Source organism: Heptranchias perlo, chromosome 15, assembly GCF_035084215.1.
Source record: "Heptranchias perlo isolate sHepPer1 chromosome 15, sHepPer1.hap1, whole genome shotgun sequence".
NCBI lineage: Eukaryota > Metazoa > Chordata > Chondrichthyes > Hexanchiformes > Hexanchidae > Heptranchias > Heptranchias perlo.
Window position 1 is genome coordinate 31570420 of NC_090339.1, and position 27934 is coordinate 31598353.

Below are 27934 nucleotides of genomic sequence, written 5' to 3' on the forward strand. Positions count from 1 at the left end.
TAATTTCTGCACCAATGTTAAAAGTTGTATAGAGCCATCTAGTGGTCAGAGGTGGGATTGATTTTTAAATACCATGTGCTCAGAGAAGGAAGCGGTCATTAATATTGGGGCAGAAATCACTTGGGAAATAAGAGAGAGCTCAACAGCCCTCTCCGTTGTTAGTGGCGAAATGGAAGAGCAAGTTCCAGCGCTCGCACATGCGCATTGAAACGCGGAAATCCGGAACTTGCTCCTAGTGGTTCGCCGTGAGATGACAGCTTTGAATTAAAGGGACATCACATGCTGCAATAAGAGAAATCATTGAAAAAGCCCAAAGTTGCTTATCTGCCCAGTTGGAAAGTAACTAATTACGCCACCAAACAGGTACATTTAATAATACAGGCCTAAACTAAGTTTTAAAAGTGCAAGTCTTAATGACTGCCAAACAACTAAAAATTAACTTTTAAAAATGTGGAGTCTCATTACTCCTTATTTTAATAGTTTTGGTCATTAAAAAATTTTAAAATTAAAAAGTTACATTTTTCTTTTACTTTTCCCTTCTGTCTCTTTTATTCAATTCAATTATTTCTTACCCTCTCTTTTCTTTCGCTGTCTATAACTGATTTTACATTGATTTAAAATATTGTACCTTTCACTTCCTGGTTTAACGTTCCAAGCCCACAGAGGCAACTGTCAAAAATGCTGTGATCTGATTGTTTGAGGGGAGAGATCGATCTTCTTGCTTCTCCCAGGGTCCTAGCTTCACCTGAACTGATGCTGGGCTCTTCTCCGCTTCCAATTAGAGGAAGTGGCTGTCAAAAAGACTGCGGTAAGTTAATGGGTTAGTATAAATCTATGGAGTGGCGAGCACTGTTGGTTTACCACTCCAAGCGATTTCTACCCCAATAAATTTTGGGATATGCTGCAGACAGTTTCCTGAGAGGAGTTGTCTACACACTTTTATGCTGACCAGGCATTCTTTGGTGGCTAACAACATTCTTTTATTAAACTGGATAACAATAAGGAAGGTGTATGGTACTTGAATCAAATAATCCTTTTACCCAGTGGAATTGTGAGGAGTCACAAAAATTGCTGTGTAGATATATGATCCATATAAATCAGCAAGGAACTGGCCATTCCATGGCAATCATTTAATTAATTTTAAAAAGATCATTAAGTTTAAACTAGATATTTCCCCCTATATCCTTTGCTCTACTGGAGTGGTGGAGGGATCCTTTATCTTGCCTTACTTTTTTTGCGCTCCCAGTTTGAAGAGGGATGAAGAATCCCATTTTCCAAACTACATACTTTCTTTTGCTAGCCCCATCATGATCACTTATAGCAGGGCTTAGGTGCTCGCCAATCTCACCATCGACAGGCACTAAGTGCCATAAATTCACAGTCTAACTCAGTGTTACTAACTTTCAATTGAGGGCCACAATCCTAACCATTGTCTTGCTTGAGATCCACTCCCAGAATGCTGCAACTTACTGCATCAGCAAGTGATCAAACAGGATTGCCCCACATAAGGAATTTCCGATTTCAATCGTGCTACTATGGGCAGTTCCCAAGTGAAAGCCAGACTCTTTTCCACACCAAGAGAAATAAAGACATTGAAATAATTAGGAAAAATAGTTCTATTTTAATAGTGCCCTTTCATTTGCTGTATGAAAACTGCCTTCTCGTAGCAACCTTTTGTCATCTTTCCCAAACAGCAAGAAAAAGGAGAGAGCACAGCACTGATTCTTAGTTCAGTCAACATCTCACAATCTATGTAAAATCTTAATAAAGACCACAGTTGGAGTATCGTGTGCAGTTTTCAGCTCCACGCGGTAGGAAGGATGTGAGGCAATAGAGAGGTTACAACGCAGATTTACTAGAATAATGCCTGGTATGAGGAAATACAGATATGAAGAAAGATTTGAAAAACCAGGCCTATTTTTGTTAAAATAGAGATTACAGGGTGATTTGATAGAAGTATTTAAAATTATAGGATGGGCCAGGGTAGATAGAAACAGACTGTTTCCAGTGGTTGAAGGAGTCTAGAACAAGGTGACATAGATAGACGATTAAATGTAAGAGATTTAGAACAGAAAGCAAGAGAAACTTTTCTTTTAAAAAAAGATTGTGAGGGCGTGGAACACAGTTAGTAATTGAAGTGGAAATCACATCAGTATTCAAGAATAGATTAGATAGGAGCACACAGGAAAGAAGGATAAAGAGATATGGGAATAGCAGGCACATGGGATTAGGACTACTGCTTATGCGGAGGAGAAACACCAACATGGACTGGTTGGGCTGAACAGACAGTTGCTGTGTTACAATCTCTACATAATTCTACGTAAGTAGGCAGGCCATGAATGGAAAACCAGAGGCCCATGATGCAGCAATAGCACGGAGAGCCACAGTCCATATTATGAATATCAATGGTCCAATTTATGGACTTTACAAAGATGGGCTAGTGTAAAACATGGGGCATCAAATATAGAAGACAACAGTAAACTTAGCAGTTTTAAAATTAAGCCACACAACTAGGACTACAGATATTCCAACACGAGATCGTTTTTTGTTGTAATATCGGCATGTCAGGGAGACCTAGGATGGTGGATACTTCAGTTTTGAGGCGGCTTTCCATTACAAGTCCAACTATGGCTCCCCCCCACCTCCCCCAAAAACTCAAAAAGAACCATTTTCAAACTGTGTTTATTATATTTTAACTCTTCATTCTCTTTTAAATTAGAAACAAGTTACATCGAATTAAGTTACAAGTAGATTCACGCACTGCTCTCAGAGTGCATGTCAGTTATAAAGAATTTAAACAAACTACAGTACAATACTTCCATCACCACGACATCCCTAACATGTACTTCAGATTCAATTCCAGTATCATCATCAAGCTCTACAGTTCAGTGACCAACACTCCTGTTTGACTGTACAACCCAATACATCTGCTCAACACGTTTCCAAATGTGGGTTAATTAGTGCTGAAATGTGAAGATATATTTTATGTACTATCAGTAGAAGCAGTCTGCAAGCATGTGGGGGCTAAAGAAGGAAATAATTACAACCTCTGTCCATCTCATTTAAATCCACTAATATCTTATTCTCCAGAATAGATGTCAATGTTTATCTGTTTTCCAAGATTTAGCTTTTAATTCTGAGAGAAATGTAATCTCTTAACTAAACCAAGTACCCTTTGTAGTAATTACATTAGTTAGCAAATGGGAGGGGGTGGGTGCCTATGGTGCAGAGAGAAGTGGTGACCCCTGGCTTAGTGCCCTTGTCATGCTTGTGGCAAGGGTCTCCTGGATTAGACATCTTGTGAGATTGATGTATAACAGGGCTCCTAAAATAGTGTTCTTACAATGTTAAGAGAAATTGGGGCGGTCCTAGGTTAGTGTCCGTAACATGTCTATTCAGGGGAGCATTGGCTCCTGCGTTGTGTCACTCAGTTCACAGAATGCCATAGCTAACATTGCACTGCAGACAGCTCATGGTTGTATGAGGAAAATAATCCAAATCCCAAAAAAAAGATTCTTTATGGAACTGTCAGCAAACTTATTGGAACAGATCAAATGAACAGAGACAGACATTGGCCATGGTTATCTACACAGACCAACGTTGGTAATTATGGCAGAGCTGAAATAAATGTAGCAGGAAAGCTAACAAGATAATAAGATTTATCATGGTTAGTCCAGCTATTGAACGAAGTCCCAGTATTTTAACATTTTTCTGTTAAGAAAGCCCAATGTCATGGTTTTAATTTACTTCTTCAATGTCAAAAAAGGTGGAACAAAATTGTACTCGAGTGAAAGTTTTTTTCCCTTCCCTGCACTCCATCTGCAGTTTTGTGACTCTACAAACTTTCATTTCTCAAAGCAAATGGGAGAACTTTCCCAGGCTTGACATTTAAAGAACTGACAACAAAGCTAAAAAGTGGACCATTCTTCAGCCACTCCTTATTCAAGGTGACATGACCTGGTATCAACAACTGTAATCTGATCACCTTACCTCTGGGCCAAATATTGTGAATAACTAAAACTGGTTGTTGCTGTCTCTCCAGATTACAGTTGATTGGTCTGGTTAAAAAAAAAATTATTTTCTCCACAAACTCAAAACATGAGGCATTTGAAGCAATTTGATCATTCACACAATTCATCGTGTTTACCTTCAGCAGCTTCTGCCTCACTCAGTTTGTCAAAAACCTACAAGCAGCTCGATCAGGCCTCTACCAATTCAACAGAAGAGGCTTAAACTGAGGGTTTGAAAAGAAGGGCCCGGAGTCTGAAATCTCAATGAAGATCCCATAAAAGACTTCCATGTAGAATATTCTCACTTGTCTCTCCCTCCCATAAAACCATTTTTATATTTAGCTAAAAACAATCAGGTATATTGTAACATTTACCCATTCAGAAAAACTGCCCCATAACATACGGAGGTTTGGCTTATTCAGAGAAGTGGTAGTTTTCAAGAACTGCAGTTCCTAGAACAGCATGCTCCAAAACTCAATTCATTGGCTATGATGGAAATATTGGGTTGAAGTAGGTGCTGTTGGGGTAATTCCACAATGCTGTGCACCCAGCAGGGAGCACAGATTGAATAATCAGGGCCACGATGTTGTTGCTTTATCGCCGACCTGCTTTCCCTTTCTATGTGGTTTTCCACAGAATGCATGGGATTGTGGGAATAGCCCTTATATTTCATGCATCCTGAACTCCAACAACACAGCTGGCAATGTGATCTCGTCATCTGATCACCTTGCACATCACTGCATATTTACAAACTTGGCAGTGTTTCACAAGATACTTTTCCAAATGGCAATGTTTATTTTGTTAGCTTAAATCACTGAAAGGATTATAGATTTATTACAAAAAAACTTTGATTAAATTGAGCTTTATGGTCATAGGAACTCCAAAAGGTCACCGATTTGTTTCAAATGTCATATACATTAAAGAACAAGCAAACAGTCTTAGCAAACTGACGCAAGCACAGTCTAACAGCTTCATTCTCAGCTCCTCTATCTAAGCCACTCAACATGGACATGTATTCCTGGCATTTGACTGTGAAACTTGAACTTTCCCATCTCTCTTTTCCATCTCTCGGAATGTCAACGCTTTTTGCGCCTTCAGCTTGCACGCCAGAGACATGAAAATGGATTCCACATGGTCGCTTTCTTTTGGATCCTTTGCCGATGTCTCAAACAAAAGCATGTTGTTGGCATCTGCAAACCGGAGTGCTATGTTGGAAGACACCTGTATCTCGTTGGTCAGATCACATTTGTTACCGACCAGGACCCGTGGCACAGTAGGTGAAACAGAGTGGCTGTTGCATTCTTGAATCCATGCTTTGAGATTTTCAAAGGAGGCCAGTTTCGTTACATCATACACAAACACTACAGCATGTACGTTTCTGTAGTAGTGCTGTACCATACTTTTTCTGAATCGTTCTTGTCCAGCCGTATCCCAGACTTGAATCTAAAAAGAAAAAAAAATTATGGAAAATGGTGATGGAAATAATTATATTTTTTCCCCCTCTTGTAATTTTCTCTTCATCTCTTTTGAAAGAAGTGACTCATGATGGAATACAGTTCTACAGATACCAGCAACCCTCAATGCTGAATCAAGTGACTGCTTTTTATGTATGAGCTGAGATAATGAGAAATTTTTCTTGGTGATAGGGTTGGGGTACGGAGGTGGATCCTTCTAAATGCACGAGCACTTTCCCTGATTTTCCCCTGCCTAGCCCAGGGGAAGAGAGACCAACTGTAGTTGGATCAACTGTGCTGTTGTTCCACCAGAGATTTCTCCATAGTTGTTCATTTTCTTGCTCAACAGCAGACAATTTAATCAGTTCTCCAAAACAGCTCAAAGTACTTCACATAAAATCAATGACCTTGAAATGCAGTGGCGGTTATGTAGGCAAATGTGGTAGGCATTTTACACTTAGCAAAGATCCCACATAACAGCAATGAGACAAACTAAAAACAGAAAATGCTGGAAACTCTCAGCAGGTCAGGCAGCATCTGTGGAGAGAGAAACAGAGTTAGCTTTCTTCAGAACTGGAAGATGTAAGAGTTAAACAGCTTTTAAGCAAATGCAGAGCCAGGGAATGAGATGAACACCCAGTTAATCTGGGTTTTTTTGATGGTGCTGGTTTAGAAAGAAATGTTGACCAAAACAATGGGACAACTCTCTGCTCTTTGAATAGTGCCAAGGGATTGTTAACATCCATCTGAACAGATAACTCAGCACAGAGTAATGATCAAACCTGTGACCTTCTTGATCTATATAGTTAAACATCACCCCACCCCTTGCATTTACCCACAGAGCTACCAAAGGAATGTACCTTTATGATGCTATAAAAAAAAATCCTCCCATAAATGGGTCATCTTACATCATGTGACATCCCTGGCCAAGAAGTTAGGCAACCTGTTTCCAAACTACCACCTTTACACCTTCAAAACCAAGCGCTGGGGCAATACAACCATGGCCAGAACTCCTGTGAGAAAAGTCATCTCACCAGCATTGTGGGGTCACAGTCTCAGGATACAGTGTAGGACATTTAGGACTGAGATGAAGAGAAATTTCTTCACTCAGAGGGTGATGAACCTGTGGAATTCTCTACCACAGAAGGCAGTGGAGGCCAAGTCAGTGAATATATTTAAGAAAGAGATAGATAGATTTCTAGACACAAAAGACATCAAGGGGTATGGGGAGAGAGCAGGACTATGGTACTGAGTTAGAGGATCAGCCATGATCATATTGAATGGCGGAGCAGGCTCGAAGGGCCGAATGGCCTACTCCTGCTCCTATTTTCTATGTTTCTATGTGCAAGAAAGTTTGCCCACACTGTTGCATACATTCAAGAAAAAAGTAAATGGTTTCAAGCAAACTGATGGCTGGCACAGCTGCTCAACTTCAGTAAACATGGACTCAAATTCCTGGCATTCAACTGAATAGCCAGTCCGCACTCAGTGTAGATTCACACATGAAGAATTGACACTTGGGTGAGATACTAACTGGGATCAGGAATGTAGCATTGGATGGGCACAGATGTGAACTTCTGTCTCACCATTCTCTGTGGCAACAATGGCACATTTTAAATAAATCCAGGTCATCACACTCACAAACATGCAGGTCATTGAAAGAAGTTAGAGAGAGGAAATGACAGAGTCTAGCCACAATTTTTCAATCCTCCTTACATATGCAAATTGTGCCATGGGCCTGGAAAGTAGCCAATGTAACATCTTTGTTCAAGACGAGGTAGGGAAGAATAAATCACATAGGACAGTCAGTCAAAAGTTCGCTGGAGGCAAGTTCTTAACATTTATAATTCTAGATACAATTAGTAAACATTTGGTAGTACATGGGTTAATTCTAACTTAATGGAATTTTTTTGAAGTGACCATTATGAATTTTCAGAAACTATTTTATAAGTTGTCTCACAAGAGGCTTGGTAGAAAGATTCATGTCTAAAGCAAATGTAACAACATGGATGGAAAGTCGGTTGAGGGATAGGAAATAGTTAGGGTAAATGGGTGTTGCTCGGATTGGAAGTGGCATACCCCAAAAGTCAATGCTTAATCCATTATTGTTCTAAGTATATGTAGATAATTTGGACTTGACTATAGAGAACACAATCTTGAAATTTGCTAACTACACAAAAATGGGAGATTTGGCAAACAGTGAAGAGGACTATAAAAGTCTTCAGGGAGGCATAGGCTGATCAGCTGAATACATATGCCACATGTTTGCCCAATCTAATGTGGATGACTGTGAAGTAATGCATTTTGGGAGGAACAACAAGGAATGGGAGTACACACTCAATGGAAAGATGCTGAATAGCACAGATGAGCAGAGAGACCATGGGGTTCAAATGCATAATTCCCTTGAAATGGGAGTGCAGGTAGATAAAGCCATTAAAAAGCCATTAAGATTTTGGGTTTATAAATAAAGTGAAGTAATGATGGATTTATACAAAATATTGGTTAGGCCACAGTTATAGAATGTGTGCAGTTTCTGATGCCCATTATAGAAAGGATATTAAAGCCATTGAGAGCGTAGAGATTCACTAGAATGATGCCAGGGATGGGAAATTATAGTTATGAGGAGAGACTTGACACACTAGGACTGTTTCCACTGCAGCAAAGGAGGACAAGAGGAGATTTAATAAAGGATTTTTAAAAAGGAAGAGTTTTGATAGTGAATAGAGAATGGCTATTACCATTGTTTGGGGAGTCAGTGATCATCAATTTAAATTATTACTAAAAGAAGTAAGGAAATCAAGGGATATGGGGAAAAAGCAGGAACAGGGTACTGAGTTCAGCCATGATCATTTTGAACGGCGTAGCAGGCCCGAAGGGCCGAATGGCTTACTCTTGCTCCTATTTTCTATGTTTCTATATTAAAAGAGGTTAGGAGAAATTTCTTTACAGAATTGTTGGAGCATAGAATACTTAGTCACAGGGCACGGTTGAGGCAGAGACCACCACATCCTTTAAGAGGAAATTAGGTAAAGATTTGATGCAGAGTAAGATACGGGGTTGTGGGGAAAAGAATAGGCCAGTGGGATTAGTTTTGGATTGCTCTTGTAAAGAGCTGGCACAGGTGCAACAGGTTGAATGACTTCCTTCTGTGCTTATAAACTCCTTCGATGAGATGGTGACCCTAGAAATTAGCACAACACTCTGCTATGTCACCAACATTGGACAAAGCACCATCATAAAGAAAAATGACACACTTAATACAAGTGAAATAGGGACATTACATACAAACTAAGCCCCACTCACCCATTTCATGCAGATTAATCTTCTACTTTTCTAGAGAGGTCGGACTTTAGAAGACAGTGTAGATCTAAACAAGTTTAAAGCACTTCTTTCAAATAAGGTTGGGTAGAATGTTTTCAATATAAAGTACTTATGACACAAGCAGCTTCTTTCTTTTCAGAGAAACCCCAATTCATGGAGTCAGATGACAAGCTCACCAATGACATAAGTGGAGAGTGGGGAGGCTCACAGCACATCTATCGGCCAGCATTCATTTCAATGTAGTTACTTTAATTATAAACTGATTAGGAGCAATTTATCTTAAAGACACACATCTCATAACTGCTTCAAAAGAACAATCACACTCCCTTATGTTTACTTCACAAGACTTGATAAAACTACACAAAAATATCACAATACTCCTTGTGCTTAGCCTGCTGATTATCTAAAGGCTTGCTCTAAGATATTGAATTAACTAATCACACAGGCAGTGTGCATTCTATAGTTAAACCCTGCAATTAACTCTTTGTTTACTGCATTACACAGCGCCTGCTGGAGCCATCACTGCGACTCTGTCCACCTACTTACCAAATTCGATTATTGAAAACTAAATTTGCCAATGATTGAGCAGTCAGAGCATCACAAGTCCCAGGAGACAAACCAAACAAAAAAAACAGAAATAGTCAGAAATATTCAACCGGTCAGGCAGCATCTGTGGAGAAACAGATCAGTCAACAGTTCAAGTCTTAAGGCCCTTCCTCAGGACTCAGAATTTCCAGCATCTGTAGTATTTTGTTTAGACCATTAGGCCACAAGGCATATTAACAAGCAGATGGTTTTCCTGGAATATTAACTGCCCACGTGTCCGATTTTCCATGTGCCACAGAAAATCGACCCATGGGAGGGGGGTGGGCTACCAAGGAAATGGAAGCCACAAAAGAACACCATTGGAGTACCACATCCTGCTGTACGTGTGTGACCCATATACAGCACAACTGCCAACAGCAGCTCTGCCTGCAGTGTACAGTAAATATGACAGAAATTTCTGGAGGCTCCTGGAGCAACCCTAAAGAGCTGGGCTTTGATTACACCTCCAGACGCAGCATTCCCCCCTTCAAATGCAATATGAATAGAACCACCTCATCTGGCCAACGACAGGCTGAGCTGGTTCTTATAAGCCAGTATTGTAATAATTGTGCATGCACCTTTGTTTTAGGCTGCAAATTTTAAAAATAGCAGATTCCACAGTTCCAAGAGCCTGGGTCATTGCAGAACTGTTCTTGAAACAATTTTCAAACATAAATTGGCCATTAATCAATCATCTCAGCTGGGCCAAAATGCAAATTGGCCCAATTTAGGTGGATTTGGAAAATTCAAGCTCAACTTCCTCTCCTCTGGATTTTCACATTCCATACATAGGGTAAAAATGACACCATTACTACAGAATGCAAACTCGAAATTACCAGTTATCAAGAGGCTGTCATTCTACACACAAAAGGGTGAGCATGTGGTGAATAAACCAGAAACATTTAACAGAGCAACTCAGACGAACAACTATCAGCAGAACATCTGTCTGACAAACAGAACACAATCAAGTGTTTTAAAAAAAATTGTTTTCATCCTTGCACTACTATAGTCTTTTCTGATTATGCCAGCCAATCTTTATATAACAGCATCTTCAAAATGCAAGGTGGAATCAGAGGAGCCTGTTCACATAGCAGCTCAAACCTAACAAGGACCCAGCCTCTCATTAGCAGCTCAAACATACACACGATCATTAAGGAACCAGCTTCTGTTTGCAGGTCACTATCCAGGCCAACTGAAAAGCAACATCCTGAACAGAGCTACCAGGAGTGCCATGGCTAAGATAAGTAATCAGTTACTGACCAACCAATGCCTGGTTACATGGCTATACAGAGGTCATGTTGCCTCTGAAATCAGCCAAATCTAACCTCAGGATCTGCACTATAATACATCCAAATTAAAATTGATGCTGGATAAACCAGGGCCACTGGAGGCGGTTGCTGTCACACCAGCACTGATGCAGACTACAATATAACCTGGCAGTAGACTAGGCACTGAATCATCCTGTTGCCCCTGGTGCTTCCACATTCCATACAGCTCACCTCCTTCTTGAAAATGCCAGGTGCAGAGAGTGGGGGGGGGGGAACAAAAGTCTTGTGCAGAGTACCTAGAAACCCATACCTATAATAAGTGTGCCTGTTCCATATATGCAGATCCTATATACTGAGTCCAGAGTAAAGCACAGCTCTCATTATAAGTGCAACACCGAATCTCTCATCAGGAGTAATCCTGTTAAGTGCAGTTTTGGATCACTTGCCATAAATGGCTGCATCAACTCATCTGTCTGAGAGATAGTGCAGCAGGGAACCTGGACTGCAGCTTCGTAATAGAGTGAAGAGAGAGAAGATATCCAACCTGCAACAATGTAAATTGTCATCCAAAAGGGCAGCAATGTGCCCCCATCCTGCAGTGAAAAATCTGTTTTAACTGTGGATAGATTTCAATGTTAAATAGTGCTTTGGTCTGAGTGCATTGCTTGGCTTCACACAGGGTTGAAGGGTTTGTATTTAACAGTTAGTTATTCTCCTCACTTTCATTTCCTCCTCCCTTTCAGGATTCTCCCCACACAATACAAGCAAGCTTCTAGGCATCTAAAAAGACAACCTAGCTGATCTGCTGGACAATTTTCCCTCCCTCAGACAGCCAATCAAGACAAGGAGCTTTCTGCTTGGGGAACTGCAGATACAAATTGGAATCTTACTGTACCAAAGCACAACACCCTAACACAAGCCACGGTTCTGGGAACTTTAAACTTTTAACAGCCTTCTCAAAATGTGTATGACAAAAGCTGTGTTCCTTCACAAACCAGCAGTATGCAGTTCAGAAGACTTGGCATAGGAGGGTGTTAGTGACTAGACTATTGACATTAAGTAACAGCATTATCTTTAAAAGCCTCTCCATTACAACAATGAATCACTGGCTTATAGGCCTGAAATTTCTGCTTAAAACATTACGTAATCATGACTCAGTAGGAGATTAGCAAATTGACCTCATCCACGGGCTCAGTGTTGAAATGCATTCAATGGTGCAGCAATGATTCATGCACATCAGAAAGGTACCAGGTTAATTCTTGATCTGTGCTGAGTTGACTGATCTCAGCTGAGGTAGAAATGAAAGGGCTGCTACAACCCGCTTCAGTATACTTGGGCTATTTAACTATTAGAAGAAGTGGGTATCAAAGCCAAGTCCAAAGCTATCTGCAGCTATGCACAAAGGCATACTAGTATGATAGTAAAGGTACAGCACAGAAGGAGGCCATCCGGCCCATTGTGCCTGTGCTGGCTCTTTGAAAGAGCTATCCATTTAGTCCCATTCTCCTGCTCTTTCCCCATAACCCTGTAAATTTTTTCCCTTCAAATATTTATACCCAATTCCCTTTCAAAAGTTATTATCGAACCCATTTCCACCACCCTTTCAGGCAGTGCATTCCAGATCACAACAACTCGCTGCGTAAAAAAATGTTTCCTTCTGCCACTGGAAACAGTTTTTCCTTGTTTACTCTATCAAAACACTTCATGATTTTGAACACCTCTATCAAATCTCCTCTCAACCTTCTCTGCTCTAAGGAGAACAACTCCAGACTCTCCACGTAACTGAAGTCCCTCATCCCCGGTACCATCCTAGTAAATCTCTTCTGCACCCTCTCTAAGGCCTTGACATCCTGCCTGAAGTGTGGTGCCCAGAATTGAACACAATACTTCAGCTGAGGCCTAACCAGTGTTTTATAAAAGCTTAGCATAACTTCCTTGCTTTTACACTCTATGCCTCTATTAATAAAGCCAAGGATTTTTTAAAACAGCCTTCTCAACTTGTCCTGCCATCTTCAAAGTTTTGTGTACATCCCTATCAGGACTCAGAATCCTAGGTAATAATCTTTCCATAGCCTACGGATGCTGAGACCAATCGTATGTCCCACCACTTCGGCTGAGATTAACCAAGTCATCACAGAAGAAGTGGAATTAAACACTAGACCTTTCAGGTCTGTATGGTTCGTACCAGAGTAGAAAGTGGATTTAGCCACTCAGCCAAGGCTGAGATTCTACAGTATTTTCAATTACTAAAACACACATTTGTATTGAGAATATCAATGGCAATAAAAGTCATACGTCACAAGGTCTGTGCAGAGGTACAGTGGATGGAGCAGAGAGCTGTGCCACTGAATGATTAGATGCAGTTTCATATTTGTTGTTCCCTGCAGAGTTTTCAATCTCAGTACATTATTAGTTCAAACCCGTGACCCCTGGTCTTACTCTTGCAATTTAACTTAAAAGTAATTTTCCAGAATAATAAGTGGATTTTAACGCCCAGGTGGAAGAAAATAACGGCTGCCTCACCTGGGAGTCTGAGAAACTTCGGCAGATTTTAACAGCCCGGCCTCATTTACATCCCACTGGCCAGTTACCTGCCCGAAATAGGCAGAAGGTGGCAGTTGGCCGGCTTCGGACAGGTCAAAGTCACGGGGCCTGAGGCTGGCACCAAGGTAAGTATCCGAGGGGTGGATCGGAGGCATTTCATGGGTGGAAACGGGAGGAGCCAGGGGCAGCAGAGGCCCCTGGGGCCCGGAAAAGCACTCCTGCTCCTCCTGGCTCGACTGTTGAAAGTTTTTGACTTACCTTGGAGGACCTCCTCTTCTTCCCTGCCAGGTTTTACTGAGCAGGGCGCTCGCCATGGGCACGCCTCTCAGAAACATAGAACATAGAAACATGGAAAATAGGAGCAGGAGTAGGCCATTCGAGCCTGCTCCGCTATTCAATAGGATCATGGCTGATCTTCTATGTCAATACTATTTTCCCGCTCTCTCCCCATACCCCTTGATGCCTTTTTTGCTTTGAAATCTATCTAGCTCCTTCTTAAATATATTCAGTGACTTGGCCTCCACAGCCTTCTGTGGTAGAGAATTCCACAGGTTCATCACCCTTTGAGTGAAGAAATTTCTCCTCATTTCAGTCCTAAATGTCCTACCCTGTATCCTGAGACTGTGACCCTCATTCTGGAACTCCAGCCAGGGGAAACATAGAAACATAGAAAAATAGAAGCAAGAGTAGGCCATTCGGCCCTTCGGGCCTGCTCCACCATTCAAAATGATCATGGCTGATCGTCTAACTCAGTACCCTGTTCCCGCATTTTCCCCATATCCCTTGATCCCTTTAGCATTAAGAAATATATCTATCTCCTTGAATACAACTAATGACTTGGCCTCCACTGCCTTCTGTGGTAGAGAATTCCACAGGTTCACCACCCTCCAAGTGAAGAAATTTCTCCTCATCTCGGTTCTAAATGGCATACCCCATATCCTGAGACTGTGACCCCTCGTTCGGGACTCCCCAGCCAATGGAACATCCTCCCTGCATCTAGTCCGTCTAGTCCTGTTAGAATTTTATATGTTTTGATGAGATCACCTCATTCTTCTAAACTCCAGTAAATATAGGCCTAGTCGACCCAATCTCCCCTCATAAGTCAGTCGGTACATGAGAAGTGGTGTTCATTTAAGGAGTTATTTTACAACTTTCAAAAAAAATATTCCACTGAGGAAAAAAGGGTGTAAAAGAAATGACAGCCATCCGTGGCTAAGTAAAGAAATTAAGGATAGTATCCGACTAAAAACAAGGACATATAAGGTAGCCAAACTTAGTGGGAGGACAGAAGATTGGGAAGTCTTCAAAAGACAGCAAAAAGTAATGAAAGGATTGATTAAGAAAGGGAAGATAGATTATGAAAATAAATTAGCAAAAAATATAAAAACAGATAGCAAGAGTTTCGACAGTTATATAAAAAGAAAAAGGGTGGCTAAGGCAAACGTAGGTCCGTTAGAGGATGAGACCGGGAAATTAATGGTGGGAAACACGGAGATGGCAAAAATGCTGAACAAATATTTTGTTTCAGTCTTTACGGTAGAGGACACTAAGAATATCCCAACACTGGACAAACGGGGGGCTCTGGGGGGGGGGGGGGGGGGGGGAGGAGCTAAATACAATTAAAATCACTAAGGAATTGGTACTCAGTAAAATAATGGGAGTCAAGGCGGATAAATCCCCTGGACCTGATGGCTTACATCCTAGGGTCTTGAGGGAAGTGGCAGTAGGGATTGTGGATGCTTTGGTAATAATTTTCCAAAATTCTCTGGACTCAGCAAAGGTCCCGGCAGATTGGAAAACTGCTAATGTAACACCCTTATTTAAAAAGGGTAGTAGGCAGAAGGCTAGAAATTATAGACCAGTTAGCCTAACATCTATGGTGGGTAAAATTTGAGTCTATTATTAAGGAGACAGTAATGGAACATTTAGATAAACATAATTTAATAGGACAAAGTCAGCATGGCTTTATGAAGGGGAAGTCATGTCTGACAAATTTGCTTGAGTTCTTTGAGGACATAACGTACAGGGTGGATAAAGGGGAACCGGTGGACGTAGTGTATTTAGACTTCCAGCAGGCATTCGACAAGGTGCCACATAAAAGATTATTGCTCAAGATAAAGAATCACTGGATTGGGGGTAATATTCTGGCATGGGTGGAGGATTGGTTATCTAACAGGAAGCAGAGTTGGGATAAATGGTTCATTCTCGCACTGGCAACCAGTAGCCAGTGGTGTTCCGCAGGGGTTGGTGCTGGGTCCCCAACTCTTTACAATCTATATTAACGATTTGGAGGAGGGGACCGAGTGTAACATATCAAAGTTTGCAGATGATCCAAAGATGGGAGGGAAAGTGGAGAGTGAGGAGGACATAAAAAACCTACAAGGGGATATAGACAGGCTGGGTGAGTGTGCGGAGATTTGGCAGATGCAATACAATATTGGAAAATGTGAGGTTATGCACTTTGGCAGGAAAAATCGGAGAGCAAGTTATTATCTTAATGGCGAGAAACTGGAAAGTACTGCAGTACAAAGGGATCTGGGGGTCCTAGTGCAAGAAAATCAAAAGGTTAGTATGCAGGTGCAGCAGGTGATCAAGAAGGCCAACGGAATGTTGGCTTTTATTGCTAGGGGGATAGAATATAAAAACAGGGAGGTATTGCTGCAGTTATATAAAGGTATTGATGAGACCGCACCTGGAATACTGCATACAGTTTTGGTGTCCATACTTAAGAAAAGACATACTTGCTCTCGAGGCAGTACGAAGAAGGTTCACTCGGCTAATGCTGGGGACGAGGGGGTGGACATATGAGAAGAGGTTGAGTAGATTGGGACTCTACTCATTGGAGTTCAGAAGAATGAGAGGCGATCTTATTGAAACATAAGATTGTGAAGGGGCTTGATCGGGTGGATACGGTAAGGATGTTCCCAAGGATGGGTGAAACTAGAACTAGGGGGCATAATCTTAGAATAAGGGGCTGCTCTTTCAAAACTGAGATGAGGAGAAACTTCTTCACTCAGAGGGTAGTGGGTCTGTGGAATTTGCTGCCCCAAGAAGCTGTGGAAGCTACATCATTAAATAAATTTAAAACAGAAATAGACAGTTTCCTAGAAGTAAAGGGAATTAGGGGTTACAGGGAGCGGGCAGGAAATTGGACATGAAGCTGAGTTCGGATCGGTCAGGGCCCTGTGGGTGGCGGAGCGGGCCCAGGGGCTGAGTGGCCGGGTCCTGCTCCTACTTCTTGTGTTCTTTAGATTTGAGGTTAGGATCAGTTCAGCCATGATCTTATTGAATGGCGGAGCAGGCTCGAGGGACCGATTGGCCTACTCCTGCTCCTATTTCTTATGTTCTTATGTCCTGCCATCCCAGGAATCAGTCTGGTAAACCTGCGCTGCACTCCTTCTATGGCAAGTATATCCTTTCTTAGGAAAGGAGAGCAAAACTGCACACAATATTCCAGGTGTGGTCTCACCAAGGCCCTGTATAACTGCAGTAAGACATCCTTGCTCCTCTGCTCAAATCCTCTTGCAATGAAGGCCAACATGCCATTTGCCTTCCTAACTGCTTGCTGCACCTGCATATTTGCTTTCAGTGACTGGTTTACAAGGACAGCCAGGTCCCTTTGTACATCAACATTTCCCAATCTATCACCATTTAAATAATACTCTGCCTTGCTGTTTTTCCTTCCAAAGTGGATAACTTCACATTTATCCACATTGTACTGCATCTGCCATGTATTTGCCCACTCAACTTGTCTAAAATCGCCTTGAAGCCTCTTTGCATCCTCCTCACAACTCATGATCCCACCTAGTTTTGTGTCGTCAGCAAACTTGGAAATATTACATTTGGTTCCCTCATCCAAATCATTGATCTATATTGTGAATAGCTGGGCCCCAAGCACTGATCCTGCGGTACCCCACTAGTCACTGCCTGCCACCCCGAAAAAGACTCATTTATTCCTACTCTGTTTCCTGTCTGTTAACCAATTTTCCATCCATGCCAGTATATTACCACCAATCCCATATGCTTTATTTTTGCACACTAACCTCTTATGCGGGACATTATCAAAGGCCTTCTGAAAATCCAAAGAAACCACATCCACTGGTTCTCCCTCATCTATTCTACCTGTTGCATCCTCAAAAAACTCCAGTAGGTTTGTCAAACGCTATTTCTCTTTCATAAATCCACGTCGACTTTGTCTAATCCCATTGATATTTTCTAAGTGTCCTGTTATCTCATGCTTTATAATAGACTCTAGCATTTTCCCTACTACTGATGTTAGGCTAACCGGTCTGTAGTTCCCTGTTTTCTCTCTCCCTCGTTTTTTAAATAGTGGGGTTACATTTGCCACCCTCCAATCTGCAGGAACTGTTCCATTATCTATAGAATTTTGGAAGATGATAACCAACACATCCACTATAACTATCTCAGTGGGCTGTTAAAATGCCATCGGGGTCTTATGGACATCATGGGATCCTGATTGGCAAATATTAATGAGGCTCCCACCTAAAAGAAAAGGGACCTTAATAACTTAGAAATCCAGTTATTGCTGACAGCTTATTCAGTCCTAATTTTTGAGATCTAAGAGCTACTACTATATTTATAGATTGAAGAGTTTTGTGTCTGATGAGTGTCTGATAAGGTGTGGGAACATATCGAAAATGTCCGCAGGCAAAATATCTGCAATGCACATGGCACAAAGCATGCAGTTTGCCTCATGTTTCACATTTGCCCAATTTCCATGCAGGCATGGGAACGGTGTCTCCCTAACTTTCCACACATGTGCAACTCTGAATGCTCTGCTGCACTGCCCAAACCCCAGACTACCTGTGAGCAATGCCATTGGAGATCCACTAGTTCCTTCCCAGCAAACAACCAGTTAGGATTGCCAATCCTCCCAGCTTATCCTAGAGTCTCCCAGAATTAATAATTGATCTCCCAGGAACCTGGGAGTAAAATACATTGTGTGTGGGGTTCACACCCGTGCACCTCAGTGCCCGATACTCTCAATCCACCTCAAACAGCAGTGGTTCTATTACCATCAGTGTTGGTGCTGCCTCAACAAGTGCCACAGAAACCATTTCTTTTGGTGAGTCTTGGACTCTCTGGAGACCATCTTGTTCCATTTACTGCCCTCGGTGTCAATTTTTAATTATGCTCCTGTGATGCACCTTGGGATGTTTTACTCTATTAAAAAGGTACTATATAAATGAAAGTTGATGATGTTGTTGTTGCCACAATGCAGGGGCTGTTGCTGACAGCACTAACTAGAGTGTCAGAATTACCAAAGTCCAGAAGTGAAATTAAGTCAGATTTGTGAAGTGAACTCAACAACCTCCTCGTTCTCCTCACCCCACTAGACACTAAGGTGAATTCTAAAATCAATGTTTGCTTACTTTGGGATGATCTTGGAATGAAATCGTTGAATTGTACACATTTTTGTTTGAAACACAGTATAGAAAATGGTAAGTTACAACACAAGGTTATGCTTTTAAACCAAAAAACAATGCATAGCTAAAGAATATTTTTATGCCAGTGATATTTTCTGTAAAGTTATGAGACTCAGCAGAAATCAGTCAGACCAGGCATATCGGGTATCTTCAGCACTTTGAGGCAGCTTCTAGGGTTCAGTTAACCAGCCCACTCAGTACCAATGGAAAAAGCTCTCCAGTCAAAAACTGAGAAATACATTTGAAATAATAGGTGTTTCCTGTTTGTAATTAAATACAATGGCTAGCAAATTTTATTGCCCCTCCAGGAGGAGTGGGGTGGGGGGGGGGGGGGGGGGTGGGATGGGGTGAGTGGCCCGGCACTGTCTCTCAGGCCCATCACTTTCAGCATTGCACCCAAATGCACATGTGCGGCATTCAACCCCGGGGATAGAGCGGTTTCCCTGCCACTGTGGATGCTGGGAAAAGAACTCTCCATTCCACAAAAGCTGTTCCTTTCACAAAACCCGCTGCCACTCGTGCTGACCTTCATGCTCTGACATCACCAGCCTCGTGAACCAAGGAAAGTGAGTGCAGACAGCAAGATGGGCGATCTTTCCTGCCCCAGCACCAGGATGAGTCGCAAGGGGAACAAGAGGAATTAAAATGTAAGAATAATGTATATAATTCTGCTCTGCATGAGTGATTAGTGCTTTTTTTTTTAATTAGTATGAAGTCTGATCAGACCATTTTCTTTCAATAGATTGTAACACTACAGTTTGAGCAAATTTATTTGACCCTTAAATGACTGGTTCAATGTTAGATCACTGGCGTAACTATCAGTAAAGAACATAAGAAATAGGAGCAGGAGTAGGCCAATCGGCCCCTCGAGCCTGCTCTGCCATTCAATAAGATCATGGCTGATCTGATCCTAACCTCAAATCTAAATTAATGTCCAATTTCCTGCCTGCTCCCCGTAACCCCTAATTCCCTTTACTTCTAGGAAACTGTCTATTTCTGTTTTAAATTTATTTAATGATGTAGCTTCCACAGCTTCCTGGGGCAGCAAATTCCTCAGACCTACTACCCTCTGAGTGAAGAAGTTTCTCCTCATCTCAGTTTTGAAAGAGCAGCCCCTTATTCTAAGATTATGCCCCCTAGTTCTAGTTTCACCCATCCTTGGGAACATCCTTACCGCATCCACCCGATCAAGCCCCTTCACAATCTTATATGTTTCAATAAGATCGCCTCTCATTCTTCTGAACTCCAATGAGCAGAGTCCCAATCTACTCAACCTCTCCTCATATATCCACCCCCTCATCCCCGATTAACCGAGTGAACCTTCTTTGTACTGCCTCGAGAGCAAGTATGTCTTTTCTTAAGTATGGACACCAAAACTGTATGCAGTGTTCCAGGTGCGGTCTCACCAATACCTTTATATAACTGCAGCAATACCTCCCTGTTTTTATATTCTATCCCCCTAGCAATAAAAGCCAACATTCCGTTGGCCTTCTTGATCACCTGCTGCACCTGCATACTGACTTTGATTTTCTTGCACTAGGATCCCCAGATCCCTTTGTACTGCAGTACTTTCCAGTTTCTCGCCATTAAGATAATAACTTGCTCTCCGATTTTTCCTGCCTAAGTGCATAACCTCACATTTTCCAATATTGTATTGCATCTGCCAAATCTCCGCCCACTCACTCAGCCTGTCTATATCCCCTTGTAGGTTTTTTATGTCCTCCCCACTCTCCACTTTCCCTCCCATCTTTGTATCATCTGCAAACTTTGATATGTCACACTCGGTCCCCTCCTCCAAATCGTTAATATAGATTGTAAAGAGTTGGGGACCCAGCACCGACCCCTGCGGAACACCACTGGCTACTGGTTGCCAGTCCGAGAATGAACCATTTATCCCAACTCTCTGCTTCCTGTTAGATAACCAATCCTCCACCCATGCCAGAATATTACCCCCAATCCAGTGATTCTTTATCTTGAGCAATAATCTTTTACATGGCACCTTGTCAAATGCCTTCTGGAAGTCTAAATACACTACGTCCACTGGTTCCCCTTTATCCACCCTGTACGTTATGTCCTCAAAGAACTCAAGCAAATTTGTCAGACATGACTTCCCCGACATAAAGCCATGCTGACTTTGTCCTATTAAATTATGTTTATCTAAATGTTCCGTTACTGTCTCCTTAATAATAGACTCCAAAATTTTACCCACCACAGATATTAGGCTAACTGGTCTATAATTTCCAGCCTTCTGCCTACTACCCTTTTTAAATAAGGGTTTTACATTAGCAGTTTTCCAATCTGCCGGGACCTTTGCCGAGTCCAGAGAATTTTGGAAAATTATTACCAAAGCTTGATTATCAGTGTAATATCTTTCAAACTAAATGCCCCTAAAGCCATTACATCACCGTTGCTAGCAGCCTGGAGAAAAGTAGAGCTTCGTACCTGAGGTTTGCACCTTTAGCTGCTCACAGCCTTATAGGTCTCAGAATTTCTCCTGTGACAACTGCAGGCGCAAAACCACACAGCTACAGGGGACCCACCTTTATAAACTGCAGGCAAGTGTCATGTGATCACTCATCAGGTGACCAAGCCTCCAGGAATATGTCAGACGAGAGTTGGCAACCCTACATCCAGTAGTAGTTGCCTTTCATTTCTCTTGTTTCAGGATTGTTGGGAGCTTTTAGAAACTGCTATCTTTTTGCTGTTCACCTTTCATTCTGGATAAAATCCAGGTTTTCTTCACACTTTTCCTTAACGGGGTACAGCTTGAAACAAAATCTAGCATATATTTTAGTAAGGGTTGTTTTTTCTAAAGCTAGCAAAGCAGAATTGATTTAAATTAAGTTATATTTTTCTGTTCAACCTCTCCCTAGTCACTGTCCACTGCAGTCATGGCACTGTTGGTTGGCAGACACAGGTACCTAGCAAGTTCTAAGTTTGCTATCAACACCTTTCAAGCCAAAAGCTCAGATCGCACAACAGAGACCCCCAAATTGTTCTCCCTCCAGGAAAGCACCTCCCATCTGTTCAGAGCTTGCAGACTGCAAACCCACATCCTACACTGCATGATACAGCATGTAACTACACCAAAGTGTTATGTCACTGTCTCACTTGGCTACATTGTTAAAAACCAATTAGCATTGAAAAGAATAAAATAGAATTTGCTGAGTTTTAGCCAGAATGGACCTATTGCTGCCGACCAGAAATAGAATTGCTCAGAAATAGACCCATTTAACGTTACCCTAGAGCAGCTGAATGCAAAGGGAACTGTTCATAATAACATATTGCAACTGTAACTTTCAGTAACAGGTCAATACACCACAAAGTGACTGGAAAACAGCTCGTGGTGAAATTCCCCACAAATTCTCAGTCTCATCCACAACATCATGAGGCAGCACCAAGGTCAGATGTTTTCATAGAGAAAGAAAGTTGGCCTCTTGCTGGTCTCCCAGTAAATGTCAGAGATTGCTCAGAGTTTGGAATAGGCTGCCTGCCTCCCAGCCCTTAGATGGCGAATTATATTACACGACCTAAAGAAGGTTTTTTTTTAAAAAAAGAGAATTACAAGATTTATATAGCACATCATTAAATTTCAGTTTAACAGGTTTCATAACCATTTGGAATTTTTTATATGGCGTTTATTTCTCGAGAATGTTTCTCAACCCCAGATTCTGGGTTACATGTTCCTAGGTAAAAGTAGCGGATAAAAGCTGAAGAGAAATGAATGCTCTGCAACCAACATTCACTCGCTATTTAGATGAGCCCTATGGTTTGCATAATTTCAGTGGCCTTCCACAAGTAGCTTATTCTATTACCCTTTTACTGAAAAGTTCTTTTGTAATACCTACAGTTTAAATTTCAATTAAATATGCACTGTTCTACCTGGAAACATTTTTCTGCAACACACCTAGGTGCGTAAAATTTTAAGCTACATATTAAAGGAATCAAGCACACGCAAAAAGACCTCACGGAAATGATCTGCCATTGAGCTGCTTACAAACCCAGGTTTTGTGTATTAGGAACAGTAATGTGTCACAAGTGTGGCTGTTTGAAGTTTCGTCTACAATTAAAAGCAGTTTGGCACATCTTCACAGAGAAATCAGGTTGTCACCTTCACCTCCACCTACATATATTGAAGTCATTTCTGTACCAGCTGAACATATGAATTAAGAGCAGGAGTAGGCCATTCAGCCCCTCGAGCCTGCTCTGCCATTTGATAAGATCATGGTTGATCTGATTGTGACTTTCCCATCTACCTACTATAACCTTTGACTCCCTTGTTAATCAGGAATCTATCTAACTCAGCCTTAAAAATATTCAATGACCCTGCCTCCACCATTCTCTGGGGAAGGGAATTCCACAGACTCACAACCCGCTCAGAGAAAAAATTTCTCCTCATCTCCGTCTTAAATGGGAGACCCCTTATTTTTAAACTTGTGACCCCTAGTTCTAGTCTCTCCCACAAGGGGAAACATCCTCTTAGCATCTACCCCTTCAAGTTCCCTCAGGATCTTATATGTTTCAGTAACATCATCTCTCATTCTTCTAAACTCCAGTGTATACAGGCCCAACTTGTCCAACCTTTCCTCATAAGATAATCCCCTTATCCCAGGAATCAGTCGAGTGAACCTTCTGTGAACTGCCTCGAAAGCGATTATGTCCTTTCTTAAATATGGAGAGCAAAGCTGCACACAGTATTCTAGATGTGGTCTCACCAATGCACTGTAGAACTGTAGCAAAACATCTCTACTTTTATATTCCATTCCCCTTGCAATAAATGACAAATTCCATTTGCCTTCCTAATCACTTGTTGTACCTGCATACTAACCTTTTGTGATTCATGCACTAGGACACCCAGATCTCTCTGTACCTCAGAGTTCTGCAATCTCTCTCCATTTAAATAATATACTGCTTTTCTTTTCCTCCTGTCAAAGTGGACAAGTTTACATTTTCCCACATTATACTCCATCTGCCAATTTCTTGCTATTTGTACATACACCAAGAAGTTTGGAAAAAAATAGGAGCAAGGACCACAAAGTGAGCCTGGATTCTGCAATAAGCAGGGTCCTGCAGAGACGAGGGGAAGCATGAATGAAATTCCACAAATTCCTTCTTAAATCTCCTCACTATTGGTCACTCATGAGTCCAGCATATAACATTTTACAGAGCACCTATCATTTTATTACAAGTTAGAAAGAAAAACTACACCCATCATGGGACAATACAATGTATTGATTATCTCAACAATCAACAGGATACTTATACAAATAATAAACTGAATGTCACCTTCATCAGGTGTCCTCTTAATTAGGGCTAGAAATATGATTTTCTCCCTCTATCTTCCCCCCAATCATCATTGTGATATTCATCTTGTATGCAGCAGCCCAACTGGAGCAGATCATAACCATTGATTGCCCACAGGTAGCCAGAGCACCAATGTGCAGTGCCATGAATGGGTGACGAATAGGTTCAATCCACCACTGATTTCATATAAAAATCACAGTGGGACTTCCCCAGTTGCTCAGTGAGTTTACCCAGTAAGCAAGTGAGCCACATAGACCAGGAATGTCCCGGGTTTGATCCCTTATTTATGATGTTAGCTGATCTCAGCCAGGGCAATACTAAGGGAGCTACAATTGGCCTCAATTTCCCAGAATTAAAGAATGGAAAATTCAGCCTGGGTTCCCATTCCTGATCGCTACCCAGTGACCTCTGATCGAAGTACATATGTGGGCATACATCAGGCGAGGACAGGATTGGGCATTCCTGTGGTCTAAAAATTTACCACTCACTATGAAGTCTGATACTCAAATAATAGCCACTTGGGCAAGATAGTGGTGCTCATGGAATCATACCCCACAGAGGCGGAGGGGAGAAAATTCCTGACCGATTGAAAAGAATTGCTATGGAGAAGTGCCAAATAGATGCTACAGTAGCCAATGGTGATAGTGCTGTGGTAAATCTGTGCCAATGTTAATGTTTCACATACACCACTGTTGGAACAATGGAAGATTTAGATGAGCAGTTTGAGCAAAAGATAACAGGATCATGACAGAAAAGAACAAAACAGCCCTGTGGTTACAACAGTTATGCCCTTGAGGGATGCAATAAAAGAGGTATAAAATAAAATATAAATAAAAATACCAAAACATTCAAATGTTACATGGTGGGAAGAATTACTTGTGAAAAGGCTAACATCCACAGTTTGTTAAGCCAATAGGGGATTCAAAGTCTACAGTGTAGAATTTTACTTTTGCATTAGGTTATCAGATGGCCTTTTACCGAATACACAGCATTAAAAACAGTTCACATTAAGAATTCCATTTATTTTCTGTGCAAGTTATTTATAGCAAATTCAGTTTTTGTTAAAAAAAACACATCAAATTTATTCAGTTTCTTATATAGGTCCTGATAGTCCACCCAGAGAGTTCTGCTTTAGTCCCAATCAAGAATAATGCTGTCAATAAATGAGCACTGGCAAGATTCCAGTGGTGGAAATATTTATTTATTTTATGGAACCCTAACAGGCTCACCACAACCTACTCAAGGGCAATTAGAGATGGGCAATAAATGCTGGCCTCGCCAGTGACGCCCACATCCCGTGAACGAATAAAAAAAAACTCGCCATAGAGGGAAAAAGAGGGAATCAAAATTTTGTACACAATCTTCCACTGCACCATTGAGAATAGATAAATTTGATGATTTTTACAAAATGGAATGTGAAGGAACTGCAAGGCACAACTACGCTGTTGCACCCAGATAGTAGTAAATAAATACCATATCCTCCTCACAAAACATAACAACTGCACACCATTATGGTTTTATTCTCAGGATATTGAGCAGAAGATAAATATGGATGAGGAAGGCCAGTTGGCTCATCTTAGCTGATCCATTCAGTGACAGCTACAGTTTCGCTCCTCTCAAAACATCCAACTATCTCTTAAATGATTCCAAGGTTTTTGCCTCCACTACTGAAACCAGAAGACCATCTCACATATTGATCACTTTGCATAAAAACATTTCTAACATCAGACCAAAATTTGCCTTTCGTCAATTTGAACCAGGATCCCTTGTCCTATTATTATGGTTTAATCTGAAGTAGTGTTCCTGTTTTACTCTTTTCTATACCGTTTACTATCTTGGGATTTCTTAGTTTCCTCATTTCAAGAATGAAGAGCCCTAGTTTCTCCAATCTTTCCTCAGACCCCAGTCCTCTGATATCAGGGATCAGTCTTCATCTGCACTGCTTCTATAGTTTGGATATCTCTAATTCGTCTTAATAACCAAAACTTGCCATAATATCCAAAGTGCAGTTTGACCTGAGCACTGGATAGTTTCAGTATGACATTCTACGACTTGATTTAGCAGTGTAGTTCAGCATTCTAGTTATGACGCTAATCAAAATTTGTGAGAAATACACTTTGGGTTCAGAAACTGAATCAACCTTATTAAAAAGTCTTAGAGTGTGTTCACATTTTACACACTGATTAAATCATGCTGCTTCTGGTCAACATGTTAAGGAAAGACTGACCTTTGTTCCAGTAAATATTTAGAACTCTGATTAGAGGTGGCTATGTCCTAGAGTATTCCTTCAACACCAAATGCTTATCTTCTGAAACTACTCACTGGCTACCAGTCATTCAGGACAGATACAATCAACCAGCTGACAAATAAAACACAAATCCCAGTCTATTATTATTTTAAAACTTTAAATACCTACCTTCAAAAGTAAAGTATTTTTCAAAGTTCTATTATTTCACCTATTTCCCCTGAGTTAAAAAAGAAATCCTTTAAATAAAGAAACTGAAGTTTCACTCCCCTGATGAACTAATGGGCAAAGGTACGGTCTGGTATTGAACTAAGCCAGATAGACCAACACGTCAATGGGCTGCAGCCAGTATTCTTTTCAGGGTAGGTGCAGGAGAGAAAGAGGGAAATAGCCCCCTAAAAATGGCACCTACACAAGTAATCATATTAGCTGATCATGTTACAAATATTAGGAAATGCACAACAGCATGCCTAAGATAATGCTGTTTACCTTGATCACCAGTCTGAATGAGTTAACTGATCTCAAGACATTGACTAGCCCAGTGTGCTAGTTAACTGATCTCAGCAATTGGGTTCCTGCCATCAGCCTCAATACCCATGGATTACAAAAGGGGGCAGTGAGAAGGGGAAATCAGCCAGAGTCCTCACTGCAGATCATTATCTCATGAACCCTTGTGGAAAACTGGACATGTGGGAACTGACACACCTGTGATATCCTCCATAGTTCAACTGCCTGCCACACCTACTGTGCACAGCACTTTGGAGCATTAACACAAGTGACATACCATTGATGGGATGAAGGTTCAATCTCCACACAGCAGAGTTTCCAATCCCAGTGTAGGGACACCAAGTAGGTCCAGGCAGCTGCCCACATATTAGGGGAGGGTTAAAATGAAGACATCCCTGGAGCACTGGTGTGCCTCCTACTGAAGTGCTCCCAGCAAGATTGGCATAGTCATGAAAGCAAGTACACTGGGCCAGTCAATATTTCTCCAATGGAGGAGGGAAATTGAGTTATCACCCACCCTACATACACACAAGAAACACGTTAGTTGATCATGTTACACCCAACCTTGGACAAAACATGACAATACGACTATCATAATGCTGGTTACCTTGATCGTTTCTCCTCCTATATTCACCGGTTTCTCTCGAAAATCTACTCCTATGGTGGCTTCGGTCTTGTCGGGAAACGTCCCTCCACAGAACCTGAAGGTCAGACATGTCTTACCAACATTGGAGTCCCCGATTACAATAATTTTAAATATCCGCGCTTGCACCGAGAGTTCCAAAGACGATTCATAATCCGTGGACACCTTTTTAGATGTGAAATTCCGGGTCTCGCCATTCGCCGCCACTTGATTTGCCATATTGGAAACCTCTTTGTGTTACTAACGCAAGTGAAACAAATCTTCACAAAAGGATCTATTCACGCTTAAAGGGACAAGGAGACCTTTTCCACCGATGAAACCAGAATCAGCTGTCAAAGTATTTTTTTTACATTAAAAAAATTAAAGATAAAACATACGGGTCGGAGCTGAGATTGTCTCAATCAGCATAGTTACGAGTAGGGCGCGCCTTGTTTTTTCAGTTTGATTGGAAAGAATTGGATTGATGATAAAACTGGGAATAATTTTAAAAGCTGCTCCTTTTTTTCCTCTCGCTCTCCGCTGGTTGGGGTTTTTTTATGCTGATTAATGGGGCCACGCAGTAATTGATCAGGTGAAATTGACGCAGTGAAGGAGGCAGAGCGCTGG

General features: G+C 41.4%; 1 protein-coding gene across 1 annotated transcript; it reads right to left on the reverse strand.

Moving 5' to 3' along the window:
* Nucleotides 1-1601: 1601 nt before the first annotated feature.
* rab33a (RAB33A, member RAS oncogene family) lies at nucleotides 1602-27934 on the reverse strand. Its single transcript, XM_067997012.1, has 2 exons — nucleotides 27293-27934; nucleotides 1602-5453 (listed from the first exon to the last, which is right to left on the reverse strand). Exons 1-2 carry the CDS (start codon nucleotides 27545-27547, stop codon nucleotides 5010-5012), a joined length of 699 nt encoding a protein of 232 aa, XP_067853113.1. The 5' UTR covers nucleotides 27548-27934; the 3' UTR covers nucleotides 1602-5009.